Below are 14,504 nucleotides of genomic sequence, written 5' to 3' on the forward strand. Positions count from 1 at the left end.
CACACAAGCTTACCTTGGGGAGAAGGGGAGACCTGTGCCAAGGGGAGAGGAGGAAAAAACAGACTGCAAAGGTTGTGCAAGTGCAGGGGGATGGATCAAGACACGGTGCAGAAGACAAGAGGGGAGGCTGACAGGCAGTCCGGGACACAGGCAAGGAGATAAACAGGTCACACTTGATAAACAGCCAGGCTATCCATGCAGGGCACAATTTCAGCAGCAGCAACCAAGGGAGGAAGCTGACAGGCGGTCCAGGGGCACAGGCAGGGAGATAAACAGGTTGCACTTGATAAACAGCCAGGTTATCCACACAGGGCGCGATTTCAGCAGCAGCGACCAAGCTGAGACCATCATGCTCCAAATGCAAAACCCACAATCGTGGCAATGAGGTGCCTGGAGACATGGCTCAGTTATCTGCACGTCAGCACTCGTCGCTATGTTCTAGCGGCAGCAGTGCCATTTCCTGAGATGGAGTCCTGTCTAATTAACTCAAAAACTAAGCACTAGGTGTACACAGAAACCCTGGGAGTAAGGGTAATTTCAAAGCACGTTTTGGTGTTCACAGTCCCTGGGTGAAAATGGATTCTCCTCCTTCTTCATTATATTGCCTCCCCCTTTAAGTATATAAACTAGAGATATGAGCATCACTATCAGTTCCCACTTCTGGCAACCCTAATCTTTTGTGCTGCAAGTTGCCAAAAGTTACATCAGTTTTCCACAGAAGTAGTTTTCTGAATTGAGGCGTATAACTCAATTTTCCTCTTAAAAATACACAAATGTTTCAATTCATCCTTCTACCAAAAGCACACATACAAGATTTCTTTTGTTCGCCTTTTAGAGCAAATGCCCTCATCTCTTCCTCAGGCTTGGAGTACTTCACCTATGAATAAGCTTTTCTAACATTATCCTTTTTACTACCCGCATCTCCCGATTCTTCCACCATAAAGAGGGAGGAGAAAGAAATGGGGAACATGCCATCGCCTGCGTCCAGTGATCCAAGCACACCTTGACGCACAATGGTCTATGTTTTTCTGCCCAGGGACATGTTCAAAGGGCCAATGCAAACCAGTTGGCTCCGGCTGTCCCCCGCTCTCAAGCTGGGTAATGCATACAGCAGCATGTCCCATTAGCATATGAAATCAGGCTCTGGGACCCCCAAAGCATTGTTAAAACAAGCCTTGACAAGACACGCCAAAGTGAAATGGCGGCTAGTGGACTGCGAATTGTCAAGCAACAGTTGGGTGTCACTAACAAAGCTCACTGCAAAACCTGCCTGCTGCAATCACTTGTGCCCTTCGCACACTCGCTTTCTTAAACTACCCAGAGAAACAAGCCATGTACATGCTGACCAGGGCTAAACTGCATTTCTTCCCTTCTGGACCTTCATTCACATGCTTTAAATAATACACACAAGCAGTGTTTTCTCCTTTCTTCCCCAACTAAATCCCATAAAAATCTGCTATTTCAGGTTAACAGTCCCGATTCACTATGTGAATCTTACTGGCAGATAAAAGTATCTAAATATTGTGGTTTGCAATATATTTTGGGGGAAGAAAAAGCTCCTACTTGCTTGCGAAATAATCCATTTCTCCATGTGCATTTGCTCTTAATATTTATTGGAAAAGCTGCAAGTTAAAAGCCTCTGGATGGAAGACTAACTCTAGTTTATCGCCATTGTACAAACCATAGATTTCCTATATCTTTTTTATATCACGTACAGCAAAAGCATAAAGATCCTGACGCTGTCTTCATCTCCCACTGAGCTGGAGACACTCAGCCAAAGAGTTAACATAATTCAGCAGCACACCTGAATCTCAACTCATTTACTCCTGTTATGGATTCGTCCCAGTTTCTGTATCTAGAAAGCAGATGTCTTCCTTGCACAGCTCTGTGTTTTTCAATAAAAGTATCAGAGGAAAAAAAAGTGGCACTTTAAATATTCTTAAGGCATCATGTCTTATTTAAAAACTACTTGCAGATTGGCAGGCAGCTCGTAAAATATTTATGGGGCAGATTATAAAAGTGAAGTTGTAAAATGATCCCTATATAGGTTTATAAAATATACAACGGACAGGTAGAAAGATGAAGAATCCAGCTGGGAAACCAGTGCCCACTGCCTCAAATGGCAGAAGCCAATTCACACAGAAAAAATCCTTCAAGACACAAGGCAGGAAGATGCTTGCTCTCCCTGGACTGATGGGGATACTTTGCATCTGACCCTGTGCTTTGGGGTGCCCTTGCTGGGTTGTGTTTGGCCCCGTGGCCACCTAAGGCATCCCCAAAACCACAGAATGCCCAAAGGAAGGAGTTTCCATCTCCCTAGCTGGGGTCACCACCCAGGCAGGACAGAGTCAGGGGACTGTGGCACTGGACATCAGACATCCAAGCCCTAGGCAGTGATGTGGGAGAGTCTTTATATACTTTTTTTATAGGCATAGGCCAAAGCATTTCATCACGCAGCCAAGGCGCTACCGGAAATGCACACGGGGACAGCATTTAGACATCGCCAATGAGGAAAGGGACCTCACTTTGCTAGGCAGTCAGTACCATCGAACAGCTTGTGCCCTGAAGCAGCATGCAATCTCCCATCCCAGTCCTGCGGAGATTTATACATGTGTTTAATCTCTTAAATATGAGATAAATGAGCTTTGTGTGCTTCTCTGAAACTGAGACAAAACACCACTCGCTTTTCAGGGGTGAGACCTTCACTCAGAAGCACATCTTTTACAATAAATCAACTTTGGAGAATGCATCCAACCCATCTTGAGCTGTCATTTTACAGGAGGGTTGCGAGGACCGCGAGGTTGTTGTTTACAAGGGGTTAGTGCTCATTTCAGACTATTTATTCCAAGATGTTAAAGCAATAAGGCTGCATACGTGTTGCAGGGCAGGACTGTGTTCCACCCAAGGAACAAACAAACATGGATCCGTCCATCTGGCCAAGATCCTGTCGCCTCAGCTCATGTGTGGAGACAATAACTTGTTCAGCAAAGTTTTATCCTGGATAAACAACACTGATACTGAGAGCCAGAAGCAAAAGTGTACCTCTAGCGATGTTGGTCCAGTTCAGCATTTGCTTTTGCTGCTTGCAATCCTAGAATATATTCAGTGTCACTAAACCAGGAAATACTCAAGGGACTAGTGTAAAACAAACAGCTTTTACACTGGAAGTTGTTTCCCATTTTTCTGTTCACTTTCCTCCTGCTTTTTTGATGTCCATAATGAGTTACTTCCATTGCACTGGATCAAACTTTCGCCTGGAGTAACTTGGAGCAACCCATGCAGGCTGGAAATCTGACTCATTCAACTCCTCTACCTACTCTCAAAGTCCTATAATTTGGAGAATGGGATCAAAAGAGCAGTAAAAGGTCTTGAGATGACAAGCTAAGACCTTCAGCTCAGTTCAAAGATACACCAGATGACTGACCTGAGAGGAACCAGGGCAGGTTCCCTTCCTAAGGGCTGCAGGCTCACCATCTTCTCAGCTGCTTTCCCAGCCACTGCTGTCTCCCTCTACATGGTGTGACCCTGCCTTCGACCTCCGATTAACTTGGATGCCTTACAAAGGAAGTTTCACAATTGCAGCAGTGGTATTTTTAGACCTTAGTCTTTCCCTGCTTTTGCACTGAATGATTCCCTGCTTCCCTAAACTACCGCCAGAACAATTAAAAATAATTTAAACAAGACACCATTTCCCCCTCTCACAGGAAGCTCCCTCTGAAGTGATCTCCATAAATCTCTCTAAAGAGGTTGTCGTGCCTTCCCGTAGGCAGCTGACAGTATCCGCGCCTTGAAGTCACTTTTCCTATTTCCCCCTCCCAGCTTGCTGCCACGTTAGTCTCTCCACAGCTTAGGAGGAACTTGCAGAGGGTGTTTTCCAGGTCATCCAAGCTTTCCCTATGCACGTCTCTTCTTTGTAGCCATCCAGTCCATTCCCGGTCTCCTCTGAGAAGCATTTTCCAATGCTGCCACTCTCTGGTTGGGGGCCTTGATGAGGACATTTGAAGCCTGACTCCCAGTGAGGGACTGCTGGTGCACTGGTGGCACAGGCACGACAGACAACAGAAGTACCGGGAGGCTTTCTTTTCACACAATCATTGCCAAACTGGTGGCTTGCAGGAATGACCGCACGTACTAGAAGAAGATTTTGCAGCCAAACACTTTGAGCTGAGCAGCCTTTCTTGCTAACGCTGCTCTTAAGCACTCAAAAGCCACAAAAAACAATTTAAAAAAGCTCTGAGAGGAAAAGAAAAAGCCTTTTGCTTCAGGGCCATCCCCCAGAAAACACAGTAGAAGAGTTTCACACCTCTCACCCAGCTATGCTGCAAAACCTTCCCAGTCTAACAATGCACATGGGACATCTCAGCGCTCCTCTGGTCTCAAGCAGCTATCTGATGGAGATGGGGATTTCATGAGTCTCCCAGGAGGCTTAGGAAGATCTCTACCTGCACAGATTACAGCTGATTCAGAGACCTAAAACACATTCCCTTTGGGGAGCAACTCAACTCGTGTCCAGTCAAACCAACAGAAATTAAAATCACCTTTCCTTTGATCAGTTACAAAAGAGGGGACAGTATAAGAGAGCAGAAACTGGTGAGGCAGCCCAGATGGTGGCAGAAAGGGGCAGCATGCAGCACGGACACGCAGCTCTCGACGCCTGCAGAGATATGTCCAATGCTGTTGGAGCATATCACTGGCAAATAGCATCATGTCATTGCCCTGTATGTCATACATCGACATGTATGTCGATGACATACAGTTCATTCCACTGACATGCACGTTACATGCCACTAAATACCCTTCCACTCCCGCCTGCCCCCTGCATCCTTTCTGGGGGTAAATTACCTCCCCTGGTCCCTTTTGGTGACAAGAAGCAAAATTTGATGAAGTGTCCAGCATATGTGATTGTGACACATGACATTGCTGGTGCAGTGTCTGGATCGATGACAGCATAACATATCAGCTTTTTTTTCCTCCCCTGGGACCCCTGCTCTTGCTGGAGACACGCTCTGCTTCGGGTCACACGGTTTCCAGTTGTTGAGATAGACAAGCTGGGTGCAGAGATCAGATGAGAAAGCAATTTCCAGGCCAATGCAAGAAAGAGAGGGAGAGGCAGACTGTGCACAGAAAACATGGAGGGAGGACACGAAATAGGAGCCAGCACAGGTGGGAACACTGACCATGTTAGGCTCGGATAGGCAACAGCACGCAGAGAAGAAGCCCACCCACAGCCATGATCGCAGCAACTGAAAAGCAAACAAAAAGGCCCAGGATAAGGAATAATCCCACCGCCCTGGCAAGGTGCAAATACATTCGCAACATTTTTATATGCACTTCTTCCTTCTTATTGCAATTATTAGTTGGACCTTAACACCCTGCGCTGCAAGAATTTCATGGCATGTGCTACCGTTTGGGAAACGTGCCTTGGGGAAAGTGTATAGATCCTGGTCCTGCAAAGCAATTAACCATGTGCTTCCTGTACTTGAGTACCACTGTTAGGATTAATGGGCCACCCATGTGCTTAAACTTAAGCACCTGCCTTGGAGCAGGCAAAGTGACTTTTTCCGCAAGCGCGTGTGCAGTACAGATACAATTTCCTTTAAAGAAAAAAGCCCTGGATGAATGCAAGCCCTGCTTTTGCAGACCCTTATGCATGTACTCAACTCACACAGCCCTTTTCGGGGTCTCCTTGTATCAGTGAAGCTTTACACGCGCATTACATATCTGCAGAAGCAGGACCTCATGAGTCATGTGAGAGATTTCAGCCTAAATAAACTCAAAGTATGGTGAGTTGAAAGGCACTGCGTGTGTCCACAGCTTGCTTTTCAAGGCTGCCAAGCCATTATTCTAGTCTAATCAGAGTATAAATTCGTGACTGGCATCAGTCCGTAACCGGAGGCTGGCTGCACCTCAGTAATTGCCCTTTATCCTTGTCAGAGAACTTGCGTGGACAATTTTTCTGTTACCAAATCTATTAATATATTTCATCCTGAAAAAGAACATAGTGCAGAAGAAACAACAGGAAAATCTTCAGTATGATATACAAGCAGGAGCCCAATAGTGCAGACATACTCCAGTTAAAGTCAGCTGAAGATCTCACTCATCATTTCTCCTCAAATCATCATAACATGTTGTTCTTGAAAAAAATTGTGCCCATCAGATTTTTGTAAAGTATAACTTACAAGGCCTAAACACATTAAAATAGCTTATTTAGACAAAATTAACATTCTGCAACTACACCGCCTTAAATTATGATGCAAAATAACTTCAGGCATGCAATGATTTACAGAATTATATACTGGATTATGTGCTTACTTAAATTAGAACTGGTGAAGAATGTCTCTCTAAGCTCCTTTTGCATCAGCAAAACAACTTGCTAACATTTTCTAAACAGTGATGCCAATATTTTTTTACTATAACTGACAATATTTTATATTTTCATAATGCCTCAGCTTGTGCAGTCATACTAATATGGGAGCAGCTCAGCCTTCACTAAACCTCTCCATTGATCCAAGTTAACACTGGAGGGTCCAAAATCCAAAAGCACACAAAGGGAACCCAAGCATTATGTATTTTGAATCAATTCTGCCATTTCCTAGGTTTAACCTCCCAGGATTTGAGCGCAGGGAAGTGGCTGGTCTCCAGAAGATCACTGTGGCTGTGATGACTTAGCTTACATTTTAGCTAGGAGGTCCCTTCCCCCCGGGCATTTTCTAATAGTTGGTGCCACCAGACCTTCCCACATCACTCAGCACCCAAAGTCAAGGTTTATTGAGACAACAGTTCAATTAACATGAAAAGCAACCACTTCCTTAAATGAAAAGAGCTCGTTGTTTTCTTGAACAAAGAAAACTCTTTGAGCACCTCATCAGCAACTGGGCTGCTCTGAGGCAAAATCAGTTCCCTGCACAGAATGCAGAGTGGTTCAGATCTCACTTGCTCCCTGTATGGGGAGGAAACAAATGCTCAAGTGCAAAGGAAATATGCCTCAATGCAGCCTTACTCCTGCACACCCCTCACATAAGGCTGTGCACTTAGGGTCCAAATACTCTGAGGTGTGACATTAGGGGAAATCTAAAGCTCTTAGAAACAAACTAAACTGGATCAGCAGACAATAAAATTCACTTTCTAGTGCCAGGGGCACTTGGATAGGTAAGTGAATGGACTACTTGGCCTGAACAGTTAGGACAAAGGAAGATTTATTACTGCTTGTGTGAAAAGGATAGCTTGATTTGGCACATAAACTTCAGAATATAAAAATGCTGAAGCAACTAAAACTGGATGTTAAACTCCAGCAAACCCGCTGTGCCCTGATGGCCACCACATTTGGGTGCTGACGGCTTCTAGGAGGGGCAGAGTTTCCCCATCTCCTCGCTCCACGCAGGGCTTTCTCGGTCTAGAAACTGCAGATCTGAAAGCAAATGCTTTCCAGATGAGATCAAATGCTGTGGCAGGGTAAGAAATCGCCACTCAATGAAATACACCCGGGGTTTTAAGATCTTTAGCCAGCAAGCTGACCTGTATCAGGGAGCAGTCAGAGTTGAACTGAGTATCATATACATCAAACATATCTGCAAAGTCTCCTCCAGACTCACTGAATCAACCAGCAGACTATGACAAGAGCTTGTGGGGGCTGCCCCGGGCTCCAGCAGGCAGTCAGGAGCCCCTCCAATCTGCTGCAGGTTAACAGATGACACATCCACCTAACGGTGAAGGTTATTGAGAAACCACCTGCAGCGTTAAATCCCCTTTGCTGGGAAAGAACGAGGCGCTGAGGTGGCAACATCTCCAAAAGCCAAGCTGGCTTGATACAAGGTGTGATTTCTGCTTCAAGCCCTTGCTTCAAGGAAAGGGTTGCAGATGGGCAGAGACAACGTAGAGGAGCCTGGAGCTGCAATGGCACCTCCTGGACCTCTGTGGCCTGCTGGCACTGTCCTGCTTCTTGGCTAGACCAACTCTACTGCTTTTGATTATCTCGGGCACACAAAGCCAACACTCCTCCAGTTCTAGCAAAGGTGACCCCTGCAATGCCTATGTGGTTTGCAATCCCCATTGTCCAGAGAGCAAATTTTAATAAACCTGTGCTAGGAGGACTTATCAACGCTCTTGGCATTGTTTCAAACCCTGGGCTACATGCTTTGTTAATGAAATGTATATATATGATGGGCCCCAACAACTGTGCCTGCAATCAATGTAATTAATTTACCACAAATCTGCAGATGACCCAGAGAGCATTCAGAATTAAACTACATTTCTAGTGGCTAGATAGATGTCAGAGAGGCTCTGCTGTATATAGCTGCAGCTTTTAAGAGTTATAAGTTGAAGACTTGGAAGTCATGATAAATGAAAGCCTCGTTTGTTGCTTTTAATAAGCTGCTCTAATGGGATGTTCTTCAGAGGCTTGCAATTAGAGACTGAAATACTTGAGGGTGCCTGGGAAGATTTTTCTAATCCTTCATGCAGCCTTGAGCGATGGCAATGATTGCTTCCTGCATCTCCAGGTTAGGAGGCCAGCACTACACCTAACACCTTGTGAGTCAAGGAGCTTTCGTCACTGACTGCTGCACTGCATTTCCCCTGCTCAGACAAAGCCTACACCAGCCACTTAGCTGTTCGTTATGGTCCTCCTGCCCCGTTCCCTTGGCTGTTGCCAGAAAAACTCAGAAATGATGCTTTCGAGGGCAATGCCTCATGGGCTCAGAGCTTAATTACAGATTTGGTCAACTCTCACCTTCTGTCTGGGCCAAAGTCATCTGAAGGCAGATTAGCTTAGGTCCCTAAACCCTCCCTGCAACTGCAGCAGCTCAGACTGGCTTGCAAAGCCCAGTGTGTTTGCACAGAAGTACTAAGCCAAAAAATGTTTAGAATGAAAAAGAAAAAAGGTGTTGGAGCAAACAAATTTGCCAAGCTGATCTAGGCAGGATGCTAGAGATGGGGACTACAGGCAGCAGATTTCCATGCCAGCCCTGGGAGGGCATTGCCCTGTGCAGAAGGGTGCACTGGAGCACCTTTTTTTTTCAGAGAGGGATCCTGTATACCAATGCCGCTAACGCTCCTCTCTGGGAAATCGTACCGCCAAAGAGCAAAGAGGCTGTTTACATGACGGAAGTAGTAAAAACCTTGACCCGAACAAGAAGCAGGACCAGACCCTAGCTGCTCTTGGTGGATAGGAATTTTGACTTGGCAGAGCAATAGCTTCTCCAACAATATTCTTCCTCTTGTCAGGTGAATGGCAGGGAACATTTGGCAGTAGGCAGCATCATAAAGTGGCTATAAATCACAGGAGACAATGTCCTGTAGGAAGAAGGAAGAGCAAACAAGAATGTAGAGATAAAAATCCTTTAAAAAGTAACAACTAACAAAAATTGTGACTCATGCTGGAAAAATTCTCGCTATGAAAAATGTTATCTACAAACCGTCTCCCATTTCCCACGGAAATATTGAAAAAGCACACTATTTTAAGCCTTGACACATCTTGGAAAATAGGATGGGGGGGAGGTTGTGGAAAAATTAATTGACCTTCCATATCACGGAAGGTTGCAAACGCTGGCTCAGGACCTAGGATACACACCACAATCCTTTCACCCTCTCTACTCTCCGAAAGTCACTTTTTAACAAGATGCACATATTTGTGTTCAGAAAGTAGCCCTCTGCCACTGCAGGGGCTGATATTTAAAAGTCTAAATCAGCTAAGGTCAAGGATGGATACTCTGGTGCAGAAGCCTCTAATTGCCAATGCCCAGGTGGCAAGATTTGTCTTTGCTTTGTCTTTCGAAGGCTAGTTCCTTGCCAGAAACAGACTTACTTTCTGTATATGCACAACACAGGGTGAGGGGCAGTTTTTTGTTGCTTCAAATCTATTTTTTTTTAAAAAGTTCTATAAAAAGCTCCCTCTGATTCTTTGGACCATCACTTGAGATGGAAAGGTCATCCATAATGGGTAGCTGGCTATAAATGCAGATGCACAGTACACTTCTTAGTTATTTTGAGTGGCTTTTGCAAACATGCACAGCATTGACCTAATAGCATCCCCATTTTACTCTGTAAAAGCCCATGCCTTTGTTTAGTGCTACAAAGCTCAAATGCTTGGGGGACCGGAGGGACAAGCAGTCTCTTAACACTCACCCTAAGACCCCATCAGTTTTGCAAACAGGGCTTGGTTCAAAGGACAAAAGAGGGGTAACTGCTCTGGAGCAGTCAGTCTCCTTCCCAGGCTGATCCAAACCTGGCTTTCTACCTAGGTTTGTAGGAAGAAAGGGGCTGATGCCACGACAACCGCAGCACCTTATTGCTCCTTGCGAGACAGAGCACAAAGATCTTTGTGACTGGCATTGTCCGACATAGACTGTAAACCAAAAGTCTGTAATGACTTTAGATTAATACATATACTTCAATCAGGAACAATGATGCCAAATGGCATCTAATTCAAGCATTCCTAGGAAAGCAAAATTTATAGCCTTGCTCTATCTGTAAAATGCATTGCGCTTTCAAGAAGAACACATAATCCTAACAAAACAAAGATAACAACAACTAGATGTTCTTTAATTCAATGCTTGTAGCTGGTTTAATAATAGATTTTCAATCCATTTCCCTTTTTTTGCTGAGACAACTACAGTCTGATTTAGTGAATCTCTTTGATTTGTAATCCTGATCGTTATATTATTAATATGCCCTTGATACAAAGAGCGGGATAACTTAAAAAAGTGATCAGCTATTTTACTTGGCATTTATGACCTTGATCGGAGGACGCATTATGTACAAGAAGAGTTTTCTGGAGCATCTGCAAGTAAATCAGCTCTGAAACGCAGCTTAATTGTTTAGGGCAAAGCACATTTAGTTTCAAATTCCCAGGAACCTCCAGCTTCAGACACAAAGTGTGTTTCCACAGATGGACACTGGCATGTGGAAATGCCACCGTGACTACCGTTCAGCTGACCTTTGGTTTAGGGCCAGCTGCCAATGGGAAATGCCAAGCTGTTACATTCGTTCAAAAGAAGTGAGAAAACTGCAGAGATACTTGAAAGCAAAAAAAAGGGGGAAGAGGTGTGGAAGCTTCTGCCTCCAGGGACCTAGCAGAAAATAAAAAGCCTGCAGAGCCCAGAACACTCCTGAGTCCTATGTCTGGGAAACTACTTTCCCAGCTGTCGAGAGCAGGAGGACATCCCCTCCCCACTGCAGGACCGCTCTCAAGCCCCTGCTCGCTTCAGCCCGGCACTTGGGAGGATAGGCGCAAAGAGATGCCATACAGCACCCTAGGGAGGAATATCCTAATTCTGAGGTGCCCAGGGCCTCCCAGAAAGCCTGGGAGCAGCATGGAGCCAGCAACAAGGAGCCTGTTTGCAGGAGCTGGCCAGGCTACGTCCTCAGTGCTGCAGGGCAAGAGAGTTTTTCTCCTTAGCTTTGCTGCTGGGCAGTACCTGTTCTCCTACATTAGCAGAAAAGACAGAGCCTGGACTTTGCACAGCTTGCTCGGTGTGGAAAGCAATGGTGATTCCAGCTGGAGCAACTCCTGGAGTTCAAAATGTCTGTTTTTCTAAAAGGAAGTAGAGGAAAGAATTAGGAAAGGAAATTTAACCCCCTGGAACCATGCACTGGAACAACATAACCACTCCAAAGATAGGAAAGCATCTTCCAGAAACAGGTTAACAGCTTCAGAAAGGGATTATCCCATGACCTGGAATGCGTTTATCGTACCCGCCGTGCCACAGCAGGAGAGTCACTCCACGAATTGTCTTGAAATCATATCCAAGGCAAAGCAGCGTGACACATTTCGGCAGCATCTCTGCTTCTTCCGAACAGGAGCAATTTTTTTGTTTTGCTTTGTTTAATTTCAAATTGGCTGTCAGCTTTCTGGGCTTCTGGGGTTTATTTTTCTGTTCTCATGAGTCATTCAACACACTAGATGGGCTTTAAAATTCATGGGAACTCAAAGCAGCCGAGAAGCTCTGTGGTTGTGAAGCCAGTTCTCTAATGACGGACCAAACCTTGGCAATGGAGCCTTCTCCACCACCTCCAGCTCAGGGACTGGGTTTTTCCCAGTTTAGGGGAAGGGTTGAAAAGATAAAAATGGACCAAGAGCTCAGCTCCCTGTACATGCCCCTTCCCATACATCCAGTGTGGCACCATGGAGAAGCTCCTGGGAACCTGCAACTGCCTGGGGTCCATGGAGAGAGATGTGAGTACAAGGTAGGAGTATTAAGGCAGCAGCAGACATGGTGATGAAACTCTAGCCAAAGGAGACAAGGGCTTTTATAAACATGCCGAGAAATAAAGAGCCAAAAGGAAGCACATCCTGGAAAGCCCATTAGGGCAAAGGACAGAAAGACATAACTAACAAGAATTGCTGACAAATGGCTCAGGCTTTGTAACTGCTTGCTCGGACCAGAGAGGGTAGCAGCAAAAAGGAGACCTGCAAGGGCACATCCTTCCCAAAGGGGTCCTGAGCACTTGCCAGCAACTGTGGGAAGAGCAAGAGCTACTGGTTGCCACACAGTTGCGATTCCTTTTAGCCACAGAGGGATATAGGTCCCTCCACCTGAAATTCATTCCCCCAGACTCCTCCTTGCAGAGGTGCCAGGTTACATCCGTAGCTTCCCTATGGCCACGTGTGCACCCTCCTGTTCACATCAATACAACCATGCATCCAGTCTGGGGGAGGCCAAGGTCCACATCCCCTGTTCAAGGGGGGATTTGATTCAAAACCTCCAGCCTTTAAGGAGAGACTTGAACTCCTGCCTACAGTGTTCAGAGCCAAGTCTTTTTGGCTACAGTTTTCCTGTAGCCCCTGGTGTGAATGGCCTGTGGCCATTCACTCCCCCACGCCGCTGCACGCTTCTCGTGCAGACAGGAGCATTTACTTTCCCATTTTTAAGCCCAACAAGTCACTCAAAGGAGACGACAGGAGCTGAAACGGCTGAGCTGGAAGAGACTGTCAGTCTCTGACCTTGTGTGGAGATGAGTCTGGCAGCACACTTACCTTTTAAGACAGGAAATAACTGTGTCCTTCCATGGATGCCTTATGCCTGCAGACAGAGCTGCTCAGCCTGGCTGGATTTCACCACGCTGCATTCACAGTCTGATACCCTACCTCCTCTGGGAAATAAGACCCCCAGCCAATGCGTTCAGTATCAGTGCAGTTCCTCTGTGAGCACCTTGTAACTACTCTTAACACTTACAATAATCTGTAATTTACAGCCACCTTGCTAGACCCGAGCTTAAGACAGACCTGTATCATGAAAGCAACAGTGGGCTGATGGGTACACCTTAGAAGCATAAATATTTACTATGCACTGAAAACAAATTCAGCCTTATCAATAGATGCACCTCACATTGGTTTGCATGAAGGATGTTGCATCATTTGACTATTGACATAAAAAAAAAAAGTACTAATACATGTGTAGTATATGAAAAAAGTGCCTTGTGTGCTGGCTGCCACACAAGTTTAGTGCCGCAGTACAAACTGACCCTGATACAAGCCAGATTCCCCCAACACCACAATCCCTTGTTCATCCTTGTTCACCAACAAGTTCCATCAACTTCCATTAGAGTTGTCAAAGATGGTATAGCCCAGGCTTTCATCACTTGCCTATGTTTAAGCACATGAGAAGTCAACGGGATTGCTTGATGGTTTGAAGCTGAGTGTCTCCCTCCTTTGGGGGAGCTCTCTGTATAATTTACTAGTACGTGGGCAACACATTAGTGTCCTACACATGAAAAACGAAATCCAGACCTGACCAAAACTTGGGGCGTTTGGCCATTCGGCTGGGTTTGTTATCTTTTTCTTTGCAAGTGTTTTCCTGAATTCAAGTCTTCTCTGTGAGCAAAGCCCACTGCAAGCTCTGAGTGCAAATATATGGGCTTCAGGTTATTTTACCTGTAAAAACATGTTCTGCTTATTTTTAAAGGAATGTGTAAACACTCCTGTGAAAATCAAGCCAAATAATCAGGGCCAGTCTATATAGAGATGAAAATCATTGGGAAGTGAACTACATCTGTGAGCGAGCCTTTGCCATTCCTGCCTGTCCAAACAGATCAATCAGCCCACCCTCGTGCTGTTTTACAGCGCTACTGCTCAACAGCTTCGCTCACATGCTGCTTTCGCCTAAATCGTGCTAATCAGCTGGTCAGATAAAAGTTACTGTAAAAGTTGGAGAAGTATAAATACACAGCTTCTTCTCTTACCTTCCGCTGAGAAGGAAACCGATAACAACAGCCAGCAGAATGACTCCCACTGTTACAGACACAACAATTATAGGAATCTGGCTCTGGTCGCTGGATGCAGCTACTGCTGAGATGAGAAACAGAAAATGGAGATTAAGGTTAAAATGATAGTCAGCACTCACATGAGTTTTTCCAGTGAGGCTGCCAGTGAGGTTTCAAGTCTTACCAGTTCATTTCTTCTTTTACAGTTTGTGTTTTACCCCTTTGCTGTCTGTTTCTACTTTGGAAAGGAAATGGCTGGAAAGAACCAAAACCACAAGCGAAACCAAGCCAAAAACCCAACAAAA

The 14,504-nt window shown here is 45.4% G+C and overlaps 1 protein-coding gene across 20 annotated transcripts in view; it reads right to left on the minus strand.

Moving 5' to 3' along the window:
- Positions 1–14,504, minus strand: part of EPHA5 (EPH receptor A5) — a 226,705-nt gene that overhangs the window by 45,959 nt on the left and 166,242 nt on the right. For 7 of the 20 annotated variants that reach the window (XM_075751404.1, XM_075751391.1, XM_075751395.1 and 4 more), the window contains 2 exons: positions 14,179–14,284; positions 5,178–5,243 (listed from right to left, as the gene is read on the minus strand). In XM_075751404.1, the coding sequence (XP_075607519.1) occupies positions 5,178–5,243; positions 14,179–14,284 (172 nt within the window). The remainder of the gene's footprint in view (positions 1–5,177; positions 5,244–14,178; positions 14,285–14,504) is intronic. The other 13 variants (XM_075751392.1, XM_075751409.1, XM_075751399.1 and 10 more) reach the window with 3 other exon arrangements.

The sequence above is a fragment of the Balearica regulorum genome, chromosome 4, assembly GCF_011004875.1.
Source record: "Balearica regulorum gibbericeps isolate bBalReg1 chromosome 4, bBalReg1.pri, whole genome shotgun sequence".
In the NCBI taxonomy this organism is placed as follows: Eukaryota; Metazoa; Chordata; class Aves; order Gruiformes; family Gruidae; genus Balearica; species Balearica regulorum.